Source organism: Danio aesculapii, chromosome 19 (assembly GCF_903798145.1).
Source record: "Danio aesculapii chromosome 19, fDanAes4.1, whole genome shotgun sequence".
NCBI lineage: Eukaryota > Metazoa > Chordata > Actinopteri > Cypriniformes > Danionidae > Danio > Danio aesculapii.
In genome coordinates this window covers 32,606,462-32,624,552 of record NC_079453.1, presented here as the reverse complement: position 1 = coordinate 32,624,552, position 18,091 = coordinate 32,606,462, and the positions used below count along the sequence as shown (strand labels likewise).

General features: G+C 33.6%; 1 protein-coding gene across 1 annotated transcript; it reads left to right on the top strand.

Moving 5' to 3' along the window:
• The first annotated feature begins 7,893 nt into the window (after positions 1 to 7,893).
• Positions 7,894 to 15,982, top strand: LOC130246677 (transmembrane protein 106B-like). The gene is given in 10 exon segments (XM_056479771.1): positions 7,894 to 7,991; positions 10,487 to 10,700; positions 10,831 to 10,894; positions 12,870 to 12,908; positions 12,910 to 13,027; positions 13,731 to 13,800; positions 13,803 to 13,870; positions 13,977 to 14,026; positions 14,105 to 14,158; positions 15,530 to 15,982. Coding segments are annotated over 9 exon segments (798 nt in total). The 5' UTR covers positions 7,894 to 7,991; positions 10,487 to 10,495; the 3' UTR covers positions 15,660 to 15,982.
• Positions 15,983 to 18,091: the final 2,109 nt, after the last annotated feature.

Sequence of the window (18,091 nt, the reverse complement as noted above, 5' to 3'; positions counted from 1 at the left end):
TGAGAGAGGCTGAGCATTATGCGACATTAGCATGCTATGACAATGGTGAATGTGTTAACTGAATGTTCATCGATAAATTAACTTTTTTTTATCAATTACACACTTTCAATGTTTGTTCATCTTACATGTTACACAAATAAAGCTATGTTTAATCAAATCTGAGAAACTTTTGTGGCTTTGTTGAAGGTTTATTCACCAAAAACACTGACGATTCAGGCCCGTAGCCAGCCTGGTAAAAGTGGTGTTTTTTTTGTCAAAAGTGGACCTTTTTGCAGTTATACACCTCATTTTCTATTTAATCATGAGATTTATTTACTGCATTATAGTGACGTTTTAAGCACTGTTTTAGCTGAATTAGCTTGTCGGATGGTCAGCATAATCACACTTTTTGATATACAAAAAATATTTCCTGAAGATTTATAATAAAGAAATGTGAAATAATACTTATTTTTAAAATACAAATTTATTACATCATATATTATTAGAAAAAAGGAATCCGTTAAATTTTTTAATTAAAAACTGTAGTCTATATTGTCATTTATTAGGAAAATAACCAACTGGCCAGCACATTCAACTTCCTCAGAAAGAATTTGACCATTTGAAAAAAATTCATTAAAACATAATAATAATAATACTAATACTATACTACTACTACTAATAATAATAATAATAATAATAATAATAATAATATAGACCTTCACAATTTTCCTAGCCTCTCTTGTAAAAAAGAAGTAAATTTGAAAACTCATGGATAACAACAACAGTCAAAATAGTATTCAAATCAATTTAAATATGGGCCACCTTTGGTGCTTCACACCTTTTTATTGCTCATTTTTTGTTTCAAGAATAAGGTGCAAGATTTAGAATAAAAGATAACTGTAAAATGTTTTCTCTGTTTAAAAACAAGTACCGAAAGATGACTTCTCTTATGTCAGATTGTAAAATGAAAATATTTGTTAGCATTGGCTAAAACTGATTAGCTGAAGTCACACCGTAGCGACAGCCAATTCAGCTTGGTCTTAAAGCCTTTTTCGATGGTTTATTTTCACTATTTATGATGGCATAGTAGTCAAAATAGGACAAATGAGCTCATGTATGGGACAAATTCTGGACCCTTGTCAGTGAGGGTGGGTTTTCCTAACCTATAGGCTATGGGCCTGCGCTTCAAACCACAGACTAAGAGTTCAAATAATGAATCTGCCTTGTAAAGAGATACAAGCTTTTTTATAGAGAACAGCTCTTATTTTGGCTTTGAATTAAAGTTTTAAAAAAATAATTTATTAAGTTTAATTCGAAAAGTGATTTGTGTGAATTTGTCGTTTAGAAAAAGGACAAAAATAATTAGAATAAGAATATCTTTAAATATATAATTTTTGTTCTGAAATGTATTTTGTGCTACATAAAAATTCGAGGGCAAGTAAACAATACATAATTTCTCACAGAAGACATAGATTATAGAATATTATATTGTATGAATAATAGCACTATACTATAATAATAATTATAAAAATATATATAGTAATAACAAAAAAATGCAATAACTATAGTGTTTTTAGCATGCAATTCTGCCCAATATTGATGAATAGCATATAATAATTATTAATTCATTTTGCTTCGGCGTAGTCCCTTATTTATCAAGGGTCGCCACAGCGGAATGAACCGCCAACTTATCCAGTATATGTTTTATGCACTGGATGCTCTTCTAGTCGCAATTCAGTACTGGAAAACACCCATACATTCTCACATTCACCCACATACACTATGGCCAATTTAGTTTATTAAATTCACCTATAGCGCATGCCTTTGGTGTGTGGGTGAAACCGGAGCACCCAGAGGAAACCCACACAAACACGGGGAGAACATGCAAACTCCACAAAGAAATGCCAACTGGCCCAGCCGGGACGCGAACCAGTGACCTTCTTGCTGTGAGGTGACAGTACTAACCACTGAGCCACCGTGCCACCCTTTGTTAATAATTTATTTATTTATTATATTATTATTACATGTTTTTTGCCTTTATGACAGTTGCTGCACAGTTGTTTGGTGGGGGGTCAGGAATTCGGGATGCCTGAAGTTCTGCTCACAAGGCTCTCATTATTACATTTAAAGAATCTCTCTCATTGTCTGAATAAATTAAATATGAATCTCTTTAAACTGCTGACCATGTCCTTCATATTGAAATGGAATGCAACATATTCTATAATATGCTTAATTTTCTATAATAATTAAAGTCAAAATTGTAATTAAAAATAAAATTCGATTAACAGCCCAGTCCTACAGCTGATCTACGTCTTGCCCATCCCCACCCTACAGCGAAACCTCAAGAGTAACAATCAGCTAACATTTGTTTATCTTTATTTATCTTGTGCGGACCTAGCAGAAATGGCATGACATCACCACAGCAGAGAGCAATATTTGGTCTTGTTTATGCCTTGCAGAACTGATCACATATCAACAAAATAAAACCCATTCACTGTCATTCGGACAAGGTCAAAGCTCTTTCTTATCCTTTGTTCTCTCACTCAGATGTCAAGCACCACTGATTACTACTAAAGAGCTTGCAGACTGTAACTTTCACGATTCTACAATAACAGGGTTTGATGTGCACAGGTGTTTTGCGATAAATCTAGCTTTGGCTTCCAAATGCAAATGCAGAATAAACAACAATCTCAGCACACTAAGCAATGCTGTGCACAGACTCAGCAGATCTTCCATCAACAGACCAGGCTAATCCTCAGTGAGTGCTTGCTTGTGGTCAAAAGCAGCGAAGGAAACCGTAATCCAGGGTTTTGAAATACTAGGCCAGATAATAAAGCTCGAGTACATTAGCACACATAGTTTACACCCTCAACATAACCTGATCATGGTACGGTAATAAAGCCATTATGAATAATGAGAAGAAGTATAAGCGGATCATTACAGTAAAAATGTACATTTTTTCTGCTAATCGGGAAATGCAATATGGGTAGATTTACAAATAATCAAAATCTGGCTGACAGACGAGACTGTTTTGCAATCAGACATTTGGTCATTTTGGAATCATAAGCAACTGGCCAATAACCATTTACACTTGGCAAACTAAAAGAAGCATAAGATGATTATTTGTTTTTAAATATTTAGTAAAATTCAAGGACATAATGCAATAAATGGGTTAATAAAAACCAAATTGATTAACTGTGTGTTTGCTGTCTTATCATCTGGTTTAGAAATATGATAGCACTTTTGTTCACAGGGCCCTTGTTTCCAAATCAACCTTACAAAACTTGCTTTACTATTAAATATACAAAATGATTATATGTAAAATATGCTATCAAAAGTTCAGTAATGCAAAGGTTGACCTATCCGGTCAATTTATGGCATGCTCCCTTGGTTTTGAATTCTCCTTACAGCATAGAAATCAAATGTCCAATTATTCATGATTAGAGGAAACAAAAATAAAAAAGTCTTAGAATTAATCACTAATCCCATATCGACTGAGCACTATATGTGCATTAGTGCATGTCTACTATTACAGCAACTTATTTGCAGTTTTCCCTTTCAGTTTTCACACGAGAATTTAAACAAAGTGTGAATCACAAGATTACAAACACTGATATGAAGCCAAGAATTAAAATCATAAGACAAAAGGTGCGAAACTGTATACATAACGGTTTTGATGAGGGAAAGAAACACAATTCCATGAAGCATTGTGAATTACACTATCAAAATATGAACATTTCCATTTAAAGTTATTAGGTGTGGCTTAATTATACGCAACTTTATTGCTTAATATCCATAAAATGAAATATTTACATATTATTGACTACACTCTCAAAAAAAAAGGTACACGGTGGTACAAATAATGTTCCTTGAGGACAGTTTTGTACCTTTGTAAAACTTTTACCCTACATGGTACAGAAAAAACCTCTTATGATACTGTTATATGTCTTTTATGGTACAATTGAAATGAAGGTACACAACTGTTCCCATATAAAAGATACAAAAGTGCTGAACAACTCCCTTGAAAATAAATAAATACCTATGAAAATAAATATGACTGGAAAGGCAAATTGATTTTATGAATATTTTCCATATTAAAACATGAATTATCATTTAAAAGTATATGTTTAAAAAACTCATAAACAATAATATTAAGTTCTATAATACAATAATACAAAACGACTGGTAAAACGTAAAACTATAGGTATTGCAAACTAAACATTTAAGGCATTTTTAATAAATGTATATATATATATATATATATATATATATATATATATATATATTATATATATATATATATATATATACACATATACTATTATTTAATAGAAAATTGTTAAGGTACAAAGTGTATTGTCACTGTGGTCGTACCTTTATGGATCAGATTTGTACCTTTCATGAAGATTGTATCATCAGGTTTTAAAACCTGGTACAACTCATGTCCTTAAAGCTACAAACTGCAATGGTACAAATTTGTTTCTTTGTCTTAAGGTACAATTCTGTTCCATAAAAAGGTACTTCCCCAGTGACAAGGGTTTTTACCTTTTTTGGTACAACATTGTGCCATTTTTTCTAAGAGTGTAGAGTACATCATTTACTGCTTTATGTAAGCTGAAAGTTTTTTTTGCTGAAACTCTGATTGGTGGAATTTTCTGTACACTTTATAGTAATGTTTTCTGCCCCCAAAAATTGTCACTAAACAAAAAGTTGATGTTATGCAAAAAAGATGCGTAAGACAAAAGCACAACGGATTAAAATACCAGAGTCTTTAAAGGTTTTGGTTATTGATAATCAATTTTCTCACAAAGAAAATGATTGGGCCTGACTGCAAGTCAAAAAGTGGCTCTGCTAACAATATATGAAAAATTATCACAATTTCACCTTATTTTAAAGTGTCCCTGTGATTACTCTAAAGAAGTACAAACTACCTGAGTACCGATTAGCTTAATGAAGCATAATTTACTGTTCTTTCAATATGTTCGATTTGGTTTAAAACTGACCCTGTACAATAAAATATTACCAGCAATAGATATAGTTAATTAAGATTTTTACATACAAAAACTGCACAATTTTGACAGTCTATCTGCAAACCAAAACGTTGATCTTCTCATTCATATCTTTCCTGCCTGTGCATCTTCTGTTTTGTTTACCTTCAGCAGTGCCTCTTATCTAGGTGTAAAAGGGTGTTTTAACCCCTTCTATTGTTTAATATGCTTATAAAACCCAATATTATGAGGTCTGGGCCTATGTGATAACTGAAAGAGCTTTATGAATGAAAGCAAAACATAAATGTCAACAGCCTCATCCTAATGCAACAACCTCGAATAATGCAAATTTGCAGCTGGCTGAACCTGCATCAGTCGACCAAGATTTTCAGAATTTCAGTCTCCATTTAATAACCCACAAACCGGGTTGTTCACTAGCAGCGTGCCCTTGCCCAGGAATGCAACGTTTTTGTACCCATCACATGGAGGCTGCGATAGTAAACAATATCAGCCAGCTCGAGGCCCGTTCTTCTAGCACTACCATTCGAGCTGTCGTCTATATGATATTAAACGGGCTGTAGTCTGCAACAGATCAACCCTCGCTACTATACGCCCTAAATGATTCAGCACTCCTCCGTCAATCACGGTTACCTCTTGAGCTTGGGTCCTGCTGGTACGGCGGAGCGGTGGGCGTGACGTTCCCCGAGTTCGGTGCCGACAACAGCGGGGAGCGTTCATCCATACCATCGGAGGCCATTATATCAGGGGATCGGCACAGAAAAACAACAGAAACCGCAGCAGCAGCGACGAATGGTGGTGGGCTCCGTCCGCTGCTCCGTCTGGAGGGGGCAGAGAGAGAGAGAGAGAGTGATTGTGAGCGCCGGGCAGAGGGAACGGAGAGGCGGAGTTAAAGACGTCAGCGGGAGGATGAGAAATCACTGCCGGACGGACGGGATCTCCTTCCCTGCTCCTCTCCTCCTCCTGTGTCCACAGCAGGATAGTCTTTCTCGAGTGTGTTCATTGACCTTGCGAGATGTAGCTAGGTTGTTTGCTCATCAAGGAGGAAATGTGTATTTTCTGTGCTAAAGAACACCCAGTTCCAGGAGAAACATTAATGATGCAATGTTTCATTTTCAGTAAGAAGTTTTTTTTAACATACAATAATAATTCGATTTCTTTCTTCTTTCTTTCTTTCTTTCTTTCTTCTTTCTTTCTTCTTCTTTCTTTCCCCTGAAATTTGCTTATTGTTAATTCATTGAAAATGTATTATTTTACAATGTTTTGCACAATTAGAAAATTGTAAATATTAAAAAAATAATCAAAAAATAAAATAAAAACAAAACACCACAAAACACACACACCACACACACACACCACACACACCACACACGCACACACACGCACACACGCACACACACACACATATATATATATATACATACACAGTTGAAGTCTTTTTTAAATATTTCCCAAATTAAGTTTAACAGAGCAAGGAAATTTTCACGGTATGTCTGATAATATTTTTCCTTCTGGAGAAAGTCTTATTTGTTTTATTTTGGCTAGAATAAAAGCAGTTTTTAATTTTTTAAAAAACATTTTTAAGGTCAAAATTTTTTTAAGGCCTAATTACCCTAACCTGCCGATTTAACCTAATTAACCTAGTTAAGCCTTTAAATGTCACTTTAAGCTGAATACTAGTATCTTGAACAATAACTAGTAAAATATTATGTGCTGTCATCATGGCCAAGATAAAATAAATCAGTTATTAGAAATGAGTTATCAAAACTATTATGTTTAAAAATGTGTTGAACAAATCTTCTCTCCGCTAAACGGAAATTATAGATATACCAATGCAAATATGTGAATGATAACAACTTAAACTTGCTATTTCTGAACTATTTAGTTTCTAAATTACAGTTTTTAGCATTACAAAACTATTAAAGCTGTAGGTTCAGTTGGGATGAGGACAAGGACAATGACAGGGTTCTAAATGTGTTTTTAATAAAGAACAAAAATCTGAGAATCAAATGTATGACATATTCCTTTACTGACCAACTCAGAAATCAACCATCAGTCCATTTTAGAAATGTTTGGGATGAAATACTTTTTTATTCACTGTATTTATGTTTTTATTTCAGGGACAGATAATGTACGTTTCTGGTAGAACGTACCATAAAAATATGACTAAAATACAGTGGGCACATTCCATACACACAGATAAACACATATGTTAGAGCTAGAATGTTTTATACCATTAAAAGTCTCTTTCTTAAGAATCATGTGTAAGTATATTTACATACACACCCCTCTCAGGAAATGTTCTCTTACATTTTTAAATACTTAATTCTGTGTGCGCAATTTTTTTCTTGTGGAATACAATTGATCCTCATAATGTGCATGTTTACTCAGCTTGATGAAAATAAATTCTTTCAGTTAGTATTATACTAATTATACATATTTATAATACTGTAATAACATAGTAGCTACAGTGGTGGCCAAAATTATTTGATCATATTTTTACCAGATAAAAACTTATTTCTATCTATATTTGCAAGCAGAAAATATCAGTTTACATAGTCAAATGTATTTTTGCTATTAAGAAATTCAGTATTTTCAACGTATGTTATTAAAAAGCAGAGTCAGTACAGTGGATTTTATTCTCAATTTAAAGTGAACTTTTCTTAGTTCACTTGTAATAAACATCTTTATTATTCTTCTACAACGCATTGATTTTCACAGTTATTCCTGCAATCATACTAAGGTGAAGAATGTTCTAATTAATATTTTTACGTAACTCGACGTTTGTCAAATATTCACTGCTGATTTGCTACAAGGGACGTTTTGTGGGCGGGACGTATTACGTGATTGGATGCCAATCAACATTAAAATCTTCATATTAATGAGCTGATATCTTCGCCGTAGTGTTTTTTGTCCAGGCATGGAAACGAAACGACGTACACACTGCGCATGTCGCTAACAACAAACGGCTACTGCATGAGCGCTCATCGAAACTATTAAATTCAGGTAAGAACATAATTACACAAGCAAGGTCAATTTTGATATTTGCTACTGTGTTTATCAAATGGTTCCGAGATGACTGTCCGGCTGCCACTTTGACCTGTTAGCTTTGTTTTTAGCCACCCAACCAGTAACGATGCTCAAACTTGTCACGGCCTACCAATGGCCTCCTGTTATTTTTACTCCGCATTTTCTTATAACTAAAAACTCAAAACATGACCTCCCTCAGGTCTATCAGCAGTAGTACAAAACGAAGGATGTCTATGTGATTATGGACAGGCAAACAGCCGTCGTGTGGGCAATTTCTCTCATGTTGGCACGTTTCCGTGTTTATATAAGATAACGTTATAGCGCTAAAGTGATGCTACATTCAACATTACGTAAGTTAAATATTTTTCTTTCAGTCTCAGCTGAGATAGCGACTTCTCAGTTTTTCATCGAATAATTCATTAAGTGCTCTTATCGATGTAATAGTAATAATGATTTTAAAATCTTTGTTAAATATTTTACCTGCTCGATCACTTGTTGAAGGTTCGTTTTAAATATTCAGTTCTGATTTCATTTTTAATGCGAGTCCCTTTTAAACATTGTATTCTGTTTTATACTTGAAATATTATTTGTTTTTTTCTTATGTATTAGCCTGTTATTAATCATAATGCAAAGCAGGGGATAAGCAGAAGGAAAGGTTAAAGTCTTCAGTTTATAATATATATATATATTATATATATATATATATATATATATATATATATATATATATATATATATATAAATCCTATTAACTCAATGGAATCAATGGAATTTATTTACATTTATAAATAAATTTTTATCTATTAATTTATAACTTATTTATAGCACATTAATGTACATAGACATCACCTACAGTATATACTACATAACTACAGGTTAGATTTGTTTATATAATAACTTTTAAGTGTTAAAAATCTATTAGTTATTTGTTAAAGTTATTAGTAACTAATAAAGTATGATAACTAATAATGCAATAATGTGCACCTTTTGTAAAAGCGGCTTTGAAACAATAATTATCGTGAAAAGCACTACATGTGTCATTATAACAAAACATCATGACGATCATTGCTCTGACAATTGTAATAATTAAAACAAAATAAATTTGTTACTTAAATTTTTTTTTTAATTTTAAAGAAATTTACTTTAAAAATTTCAAATTATAAAGGTTTCATAGTTTGTTGTACATGTTTTATCAACAAAATGCAGCCTAAAATGTGGAGAGTATAGGGAAAAGCCTAAATGAATACTATACAGTGCTCAGCAATACAAGTACACCCTCTTTCAAATTCATATTTTAATAGGAAGCTATACAATATTATATTTGTGCATATACACTAGATTAGTCAGTACTGAAGCCAAATCTAGTGCTTATCTAACAAAATAACTCACGATAACGGTCCAAAAACTAGTACACCCAAATTTATATGTTATAGTATATAAGTTTAAAGAAGAGAATATATATATATAAGTTTATATATAAGTTTATATATAAGTGTAAAAAAAGAGAAAAAAAATCAAGAGAAGCAAAAGAATTGAAAAATAAATTTTTTCAAATTTTGAAGGTTGTAATATTTTGCTTGATTTTAATTGTATTATCTTTCAATTTCTTTATATGTTTGGTGACTAAAATATTATTTTAATAAATATATCTGTTTAATAAATCTATTTTGTTTAAATGCACCAAAATACATTCCCTATATTCACTGAGAAATGAGAAATATATTTATTTATGTTTTAACACAGAAAGAAAACATTAACATATATTGATGCTCCATGCATACTGAGTTGAACGTTAATGGTTATATCTCATAAAAATTATTGTAAATGTTTATAAAAAACTGTAAACAAACATTTAAAATGCATGAATCTCTTAATGGTAAAACACAACACAATATCTTCTCTAATGAAGGTTCTGTCTTTTTTACATTGAAAACACTCTGGTCTGTCTGATTCTCTTTTAAAAAATTCTATCTCATTCTTTTCTTTATAAATTCTATTCTGGTTTAGTGTTAATGATTCTGTACAGTTTGATTTGTGATTTAATTTATCTTCTATGTGGTTTACAGTTAGAGATCCTGTTTCATTTATTCTCAGTATATTATTATTTTTGTTATTACTTATTGAAACTTTTATTTCTGTTCAGTTCTGTATAATGCAGCGTTTGGTTTTCTAAAAGATCCTCTTGTATTTGATTTTCAAACATTCTATTCCATGTGATTCCCCATTCAAGACTGTTTTGTTTGTTTATAAAGATTGTACACCATTCATGAATTTGTTGAATTGTGTTCTCTGTTACAAATGATATCTCTATTCTTCAAAATCTGTCTATTAAAGATTCTAATTCTAACTTGATTATACTAGACATGGGCATTTTGTTTTTCCTAGAGATGTTCAGTTTTTGCTTGCAACATTTGCTCTGTGTGTATAATTTGGGTTTTTCATCCATATTCAAACTTTGCTGTGATCACCAGGTGTAAACAATGGGGAAGGCTCTTTCCCATGTGGCTAAGCATACCTGTCATGATGAGTGTCAGGACAGCCTGACCTCGTCCCCGGGTTACAGTGCCATGCAGACTGATGACAGCAAGAGTGGCGGAGACGTGTCTCAGTTCCCCTATGTGGAGTTCACTGGCCGGGACAGCGTCACCTGCCCCACATGCCAGGGCACTGGAAGGATCCCGCGAGGTGCATTTTTAAACTCACTTTCACCTAGACAGCACCTGTTGATTGAAATGCTTTTAAAGTAACCCAATCTGAAATGTAATCTATCACTAGATATTTACACCATGTGACAGACTCTGACATGTTTATGCAGGCCAAGAAAATCAGCTCGTGGCCCTGATCCCGTACAGTGACCAGAGGCTGAGACCAAGGAGAACGTAAGATCATTGTATCCTGATGCATTTAGACTTACTGTTAGGGCTGCACGATATTGGAAAAAGCAGACATTTCAATATTTGTTTTGCCGCATATATATTGCGATATGAGTAAAATTTCACCAGATGATTTGAATAGCTCTATTTGGAAAGATTTCATTAATTTAGATCGACTGGGATGATCAAATTATAATAAATTACAAGCAAAATAAATAAATGCTTAATTTTTTTCTGGGGAGTCTAGCAGTATTTAACTACAGAAATTGAACAACCAAATGTATTCGAGTTGGAGTTAAATATTGAATAAATATCTTTATCTTTTCAATCTAATCCTGCGAGGTGACTATTGCAGATACAGACTTTTCGATATCGATGCTCAAACGATATATTGCAGCCTTATTTACTACTATAGGCTCCATTTACATCTGGTATTGGATGCATTTTTGATTAAATAGTCAAGTCACCTTTAATTTCTATAACGCTTTATACAATTTAGACTGTGTCAAAGCCACTTTACAAAGATGAATGGAAAAAATTGCATCTCTACAACAAAGTGATGTCATGCCGCATGCTTTGCTGTTTCTGTGTGAAGTCAAGAAAGAGGTCTAACTCTGTGCCACCGCATAACTATAGATGTGTTAAAAAATAATGAGAATAGAAATATACATGGGGAACGCGGTGGCGCAGTAGGTAGTGCTGTCGCCTCACAGGAAGAAGGTCACTGGTTCGAGCCTCGGCTGGGTCAGTTGGTGTTTCTGTGTGGAGTTTGCATGTTCTCCCCACTCAAACCCCCACTCCCCACAACCATACCAAAAAGTGAATTTAGACAACTTTAAAGGTTATTTTCTCACTATTCTGATATTTTTGGAACCCTCAGATTTCAGATTTTCATTTTATTATCTAATCCTAACATACCAAACATCAGTCAAAAGTGTATTTAGCATACATTCAGACAACATAGGCTCGTTCTGAAAACGTAGCCCTATATACATTTCGGGAGATCGCGAATTATGTTGCCAGAAGTACGTATAGCTGCATTTCGTCTTTAAAAGGATCGCTATGAGGTGGTATGACGCTGTTCCTTTCGTGCTTTTCAAGCTAACTGCTTACCTCCATATGGATGGCTTTTTGCTTTTACCAGTTTGTCCAGTAGCTCGCCATGTACTTCTGTACCATGTACTAGACCCAGAGAGAAGTTGATCACAACAACGGAGTTTGAGTCCAGCGAAGAACAGTTCCTGAATGCAGATAAGACAAAAACAGAAGCCAAAAATAAAAATAAACAAGTAAATAACAAAGTGAAAATGTGGTAAAATCTGAAAACTTGGTAAAAATCGAGGGCTTTTCTTTTTCTGGATTGCTTTTTAAAACTGTCGGTTGGGTTTAGGGAATGGGTAGGCACTGGTCATTCGGTGCTTTTGAAAACACTATTGGTTGGGTTTAGGAAAGGAGGAGGGTGGGTCAATCGATCGTCAGTCAGTCATTCAGTCAGTTGACAGCGGCCTTTGGTGGATATACGTAAGAACAGCAGGTGCAAATGGCACTTATAAGAGAAATTTGCGATCTCAAAAAGCGTACACAGTGGTCTCTGGTAGATTCGTGAAAACAAAAACTGCAAAACAACATAGCTCCTGGGACGTATTTGGCGCTCTCCAGAAATGTATATAGGAGATGTTTTCAGAATGAGCCTGGATGATATATACATCTCAATTTCCACAAATATGCTTATTATGCTAATTATTATATTATATTAATATTAAATTAGCTAATATGCTAATAATGCTTATTACTGGTTTTGTAGTCCATGGTCATATATGTTAATACCAATCATAAATGGTAATGTGTCTTGGCTGACCGGTGATTAGATCACAAAAAACAGTAATGGCATGAAGGAGGTCTCATTTCTGTTCTGGAATTTTGTTGGTTTAGGATTCTGATTGAGCTCTAACTAAATCAGTGTTATGTACATGTCTCACAGCAAACTATATGTGATGGCTTCAGTCATTTTGTGCCTGCTGCTCTGCACTCTGTGTGTTCTTCCTTTTCCCTCGTTCCATTGATGTCAACTATGTGGGAGTGAAGTCTGTCTACGTGTCCTACGACCAGAGCAAACGCATCGTGTATCTCAATGTGACTGTAAGTTCCAACAGAGCACTTTTCACTGTACACAGGTTTTAAAAAAGTGTTTGGTGTATTACCTGAGGTTCAGTTCACCCAAAAATGACAATTGTCCTAATTTACTGACCCTCAACTTGGTTTTTTTCTTCTTCTGAAGAACAGTACGATGAACTAAAAAATGTTTTGAAGAAAGTGTAACCAAAAGGTCCCCACTGACTACCATAGTATTTTCCCCCAAATATGGAAGCCAAATGGTATCATAAACAATTGGGTTACCAACAGTCTTCTTTCATGTTCTGTAGAAAAAAAGTAACTCTTAAATATTTCAAACAACCTGAGGGTGAGTAAGTTTTTCATTTTGGGGTGTACTATCCTTTTAAGAAGCTCTAGTTTTCAGCAGTGGTCAATATATGAAACCTGACTTCAAGCACATATAACATACAAGAAACTAAATATGACTCCAGACCTCAATTTGGCTCATGAATAAGTTAAAACTAATAAATAAATAAATAAATTGCACTAAACTGATATTGGACATCATTTCACCACATTGCTGAAAGCAATGTTTAGATGAATATTTTAATATGTGCCTCTCTCTCTCCTCTCTCTCTCTCTCAATAACAAAATAAATACACAAGACTAAATCATTTAATTTGTACTTAATTTTCAATAATTAAGCCTGTTTATCCAGTTTAATGGTCTTTCTTTTATCTTTTTTAAGAACTCTCTGAATATTACTAACAATAACTACTACTCAGTGGATGTGGCCAACATCACAGCTCGGGTACAGTTTCCCAGACCGTGATTGGAAAAACCCGGATCAGCAATATTACCACTATTGGCCCCCTGGATATGAAGCAGGTACAACTTTACTGTAACTAGTCATTAAACATGGTCAATTTAGAAGCATATGTTAACTTTGATTCTTATTTAGTCATTCTTGTTTTTGTTTGTTTGCTTTTTACAGATTGATTACATGGTGCCCACCACTATAGCAGATGAAATGAGCTATATGTAGTAAGTATACACAAATGTTTAATATAGTATGCTTAATATGTATATATTCTTAAAAGACTGTTCAAATTTGTTTTACAGTGACTACTGTACACTGCAGAGCATCAAGGTGCATAACATTGTGGTTATGATGCAGTAAGTATTGTGGAGAATATATGTTGTGCTTTAAGTGTTTGGACAATAAGAAGGCGATTGAATTTTAATGATAACTTACAGAGACCTATGGGGAATTATGAAATTGCTAATGAAGGGTACATACTTTTGCTGAATCATCAGCATGCGCTATTTAAATTATTATTTTTTCAAGTAAACATGTTTCTACTGAAAAAAAATCTACACAAATCACAGATGTATTTGAATATATTGTTAATGGTGATAAATTCTAAATACATGTAAGCACTTTATTTTTACAAACATAAATTAAGGGTGAATTTATAGACAAAGTGTAGTTAAAGGCACAGTATGTTGTATTTTTTTCAGTCTCAACAACAAACAAATGCATAGTTTGGTGACTTTTTCTTTATTACATCCTATGGGACCCCTGAAATCATGTTCACGGATGAGCTAAACTATTCAAAATGTATTATAATGGTAGTATGATGCAGAGTAAGGCTGTAGTATGATGCAGTTGTCTTTACTTCTTTTCTGTCCTTGGCCAAAAACTTGCTCTCACATTGTTAGTGCTGTGTAAGCATTATCAAAATCAATTTTAAAATCGTGTTCTATAATATGCTGTAATAAATTTGAACATCATGGCTTTTCTTATTATTTACCATGTATATTTAGATATTACATGAAACATTATGTCATAAAAGTTCTGGAAAAGTCTTGGAAAAGACATGAAATTTTAGTAGTAAAAATGTGTATGAACCCTGGACTAGTTAAAATTGCTTATTTCTCTGGATTTGAACATTCTTTGAAACATTTGAGATAATGCAAGTTTGTAAGTTAGCAAAATACATAGACGTTCCTGTGTGTTTTGGATATTTGTGTATTTTATTTTACCTGAGAGTGAGGAAATGGTGAGTTAGTTTTAATTTTGGGGTGTACTATCCATTTAAGAAGCTCTAGTTGTCAGCGGTGGTCAATATATGAAACTTGACCTCAAGCACATATAACATACAAGAAACTAAACGTGACTCCAGACATCAGTTTGACTCATGAATAAATTCAAATGAAAAAATTATGAAAAAAAAAACAAAACGTCTTGTCCCTTTTTCCTTCTTGTTTTTTTTTCTTTGTAAATAAGTGGCCAAAATTCATGAAACGTTCTCAGTATTCAGGTGAAACTGTCATGTAAACATCCCCATTTGAATCTGAGAAGTTTTACTATTAAATATTGAACTGTATAATCAAAAAAACTGAACTTGATCAGTGAGTGGCTACATCTTTTTTCAATAAGAAAAAAAAAACTGGTGCTCATGCATGTTAAGCATGTTTGATTCAGCACAATGGTTGCACTTAAATGTGCTTGGTTAATTATGGTAACTGTTTGTGTCTTTCCAGGATTACCGTCACCACAGTGTATTTTGGGCATGCTGAGCAGGTGTCCCAGGAGATGTACCAGTACGTGGACTGTGGAGGAAACACTACAGCTCTGCATGAGTACAGTCTGAACACTCCATTAACAGGCTAAAGCTTACCCTAACAGTGTACACATCACCCTGTCCTAAACCTCTCCACCCCATGACTCATAGAACTAGTCAAGGGTTTACTGCACGTCTGCTAGTTAACCACCAGATGTCAGGGTGTTTGCAGTTCACAAAAATGATGCACTTTATTTTCAGTGTTCTCCGAGCAATATAAACATTACAAGGGTGGAGTAGTTCTCATTCCAGTTCACGTTGCCAAACGGACCAGCTAACAGAGTTCCCTTATTTTCAAACACTGCCCATTTAAAACCCCTTTAAAGGGACAGTTCCCTAAAAAATGAACATTTCTCAAATGGTTACAAACTTTTATAAAATCCATAGAAGTCAATGGCAGTTTTTTCTACCAGCATTAGTCAGTATACTGAATACCAAACTCAACAGATTTGGAACAAATGGAAATGATGTGAAAATGATGACAGAATTTTCAAATTTGGGTGAACTATCTCTTTAAAGCGACTAGATAATGATGTATTCAAGTATTTGATGACTGCTGTTTGTCAGCTGCACTTATTTCTTTTTTCTTTTAATATTCATTAGCGTTTAGTGACACAATCAATCTCAACCCTAATGAATTTATTTAAATGGAAATTTAAAAGGAATGATTTACCTCAGTTCCTGTTAATGTCTAGTTGTTCTGTTTTCCCACATTTTCTTTTTACCAAGGATCATGTGACTTCTGAGGGAATGTTAGTATAAAGCACACCAGTCTGTAAAAAGTACGGCTGGGATGATAAATCGATGTTTTGAGATTTATGGATAGATTCTTAATTTTTTTAAATGCATTGCAGTTCTCTCTGGAATAAATTCAGAGCTTAGTTCTTAACAGCAGGTGGCGCTCTAGGCAAGGCATGGGCCTGTATAAGATTCTGACAGTATGATAATCTTGGATAAAAATATCACGGTTTCACAGTATTGTGATTACTGCTCTAAAATATGTTCTTTATAAATGTCTGGATAAAAACAAAAACGTATTTCTCTTTTGAGCACAATATTATATTTTGAGAGCCTCTTAAAATATTTTGGAACTGTAAATATGTCAGGCTAAATAATTCAAATGAATCATTGACTTCTGCTTCATTAGTTTCTTAAGTTTCTTTACCATGTAAAATGGTATCTCTGGATATCTTTTTTGCTGGAGATACTGTTGTCCTAAAAAACTTTTTAAAATGTAAAAAACGGTAAAGGAGATTAAAACCTTGACTTTTCCAAACCGCGGTATACCTTGAAAATGGTTATCGTCCCATGCCTACTCTAGGCTAGTCCAATTTTTATGCCATTAACTTGCTAATTGTCACGTTATCGCGGATGTACGTCATTGTTTACATTACACAAGTGTCCATTTTAGGCTATATGCACAGCTAGTGTTTTTTCCCCTACCGATAAACATCAGGTGAACGGTTAGTGGGACTTTTTTCAATTTTATACATCATAAATATAATTATAATGTAATTAAAATATAATCAGTTAAATAGACTTAAGCATTTATTAAGTTGTTCAGGTGTCAAACGAGATGAAAAGCCGTTTACACGCACGCGCAATCAGGACCAGCAGGCTAGTGGAGAAACTCAATTGAAAATACTGGAGTAAAATAAATTGTCATATTTTAAAGACATGACCTGGAAAATTTTTATTTAATGTAGTGCTTCTTGTCCATTCTGAGACCCACTTTATATAGTATATCAATCAGGCAGTGAAGATCATTGAGTTTTACAGAAAACAGACCTTAAACGTGGCGATTTTGTAATGGAGCAACAGTTCACCAGAAGCTCTTTAACTGGGTTACTAAAAATTCAATGTCCTTCTGCATGTACCCTATTAGCAGTACATCTGAATGAGTTTAAATGGAATGCCCTAAACCCTTGAGCACTTGACAACTGCACTGTTGTGATCACATTCACATTGCTTTCTGGAATATATAGGTTCTGGAGTGGACATATTTGATCCTCTTTCAAAATCAAAGCATCGAGTATATGTCCGTGGAAACTTCCCTTGTTCTCTTGATAAAGTAGAACACACTTTAAAATGGCAGTTGGGTTTCCCCTGAGGGAACAAGGCAAGGGAAGTTTGTGAGTGTTTGTCTAAAAGTGGAGTGGAACGCAACCCTGTTAAGCATAAAGAGCTCCAATAGTATCTGGATGCAGACTGCACACAGTGCTCAGCATATATGGGCACACCCCATATTGAAAATGAATATTTTTATACATTTCTCAGTGAATAGGAAATATATATAATGGTGCATTTGAACAAAACAGATTTATTAAACAAATATATTTATTAAAATAATATTTCAGTCACAGAACATCTTTAGAAATGGAAAGATAATCCAATTAAATTCATGCAAAATATTGCAAAAAAAAAAAAAAATTCACCAAAATTGTATATATTTTTTGTTTCCTTGATTTTTGCTACTTTTGAC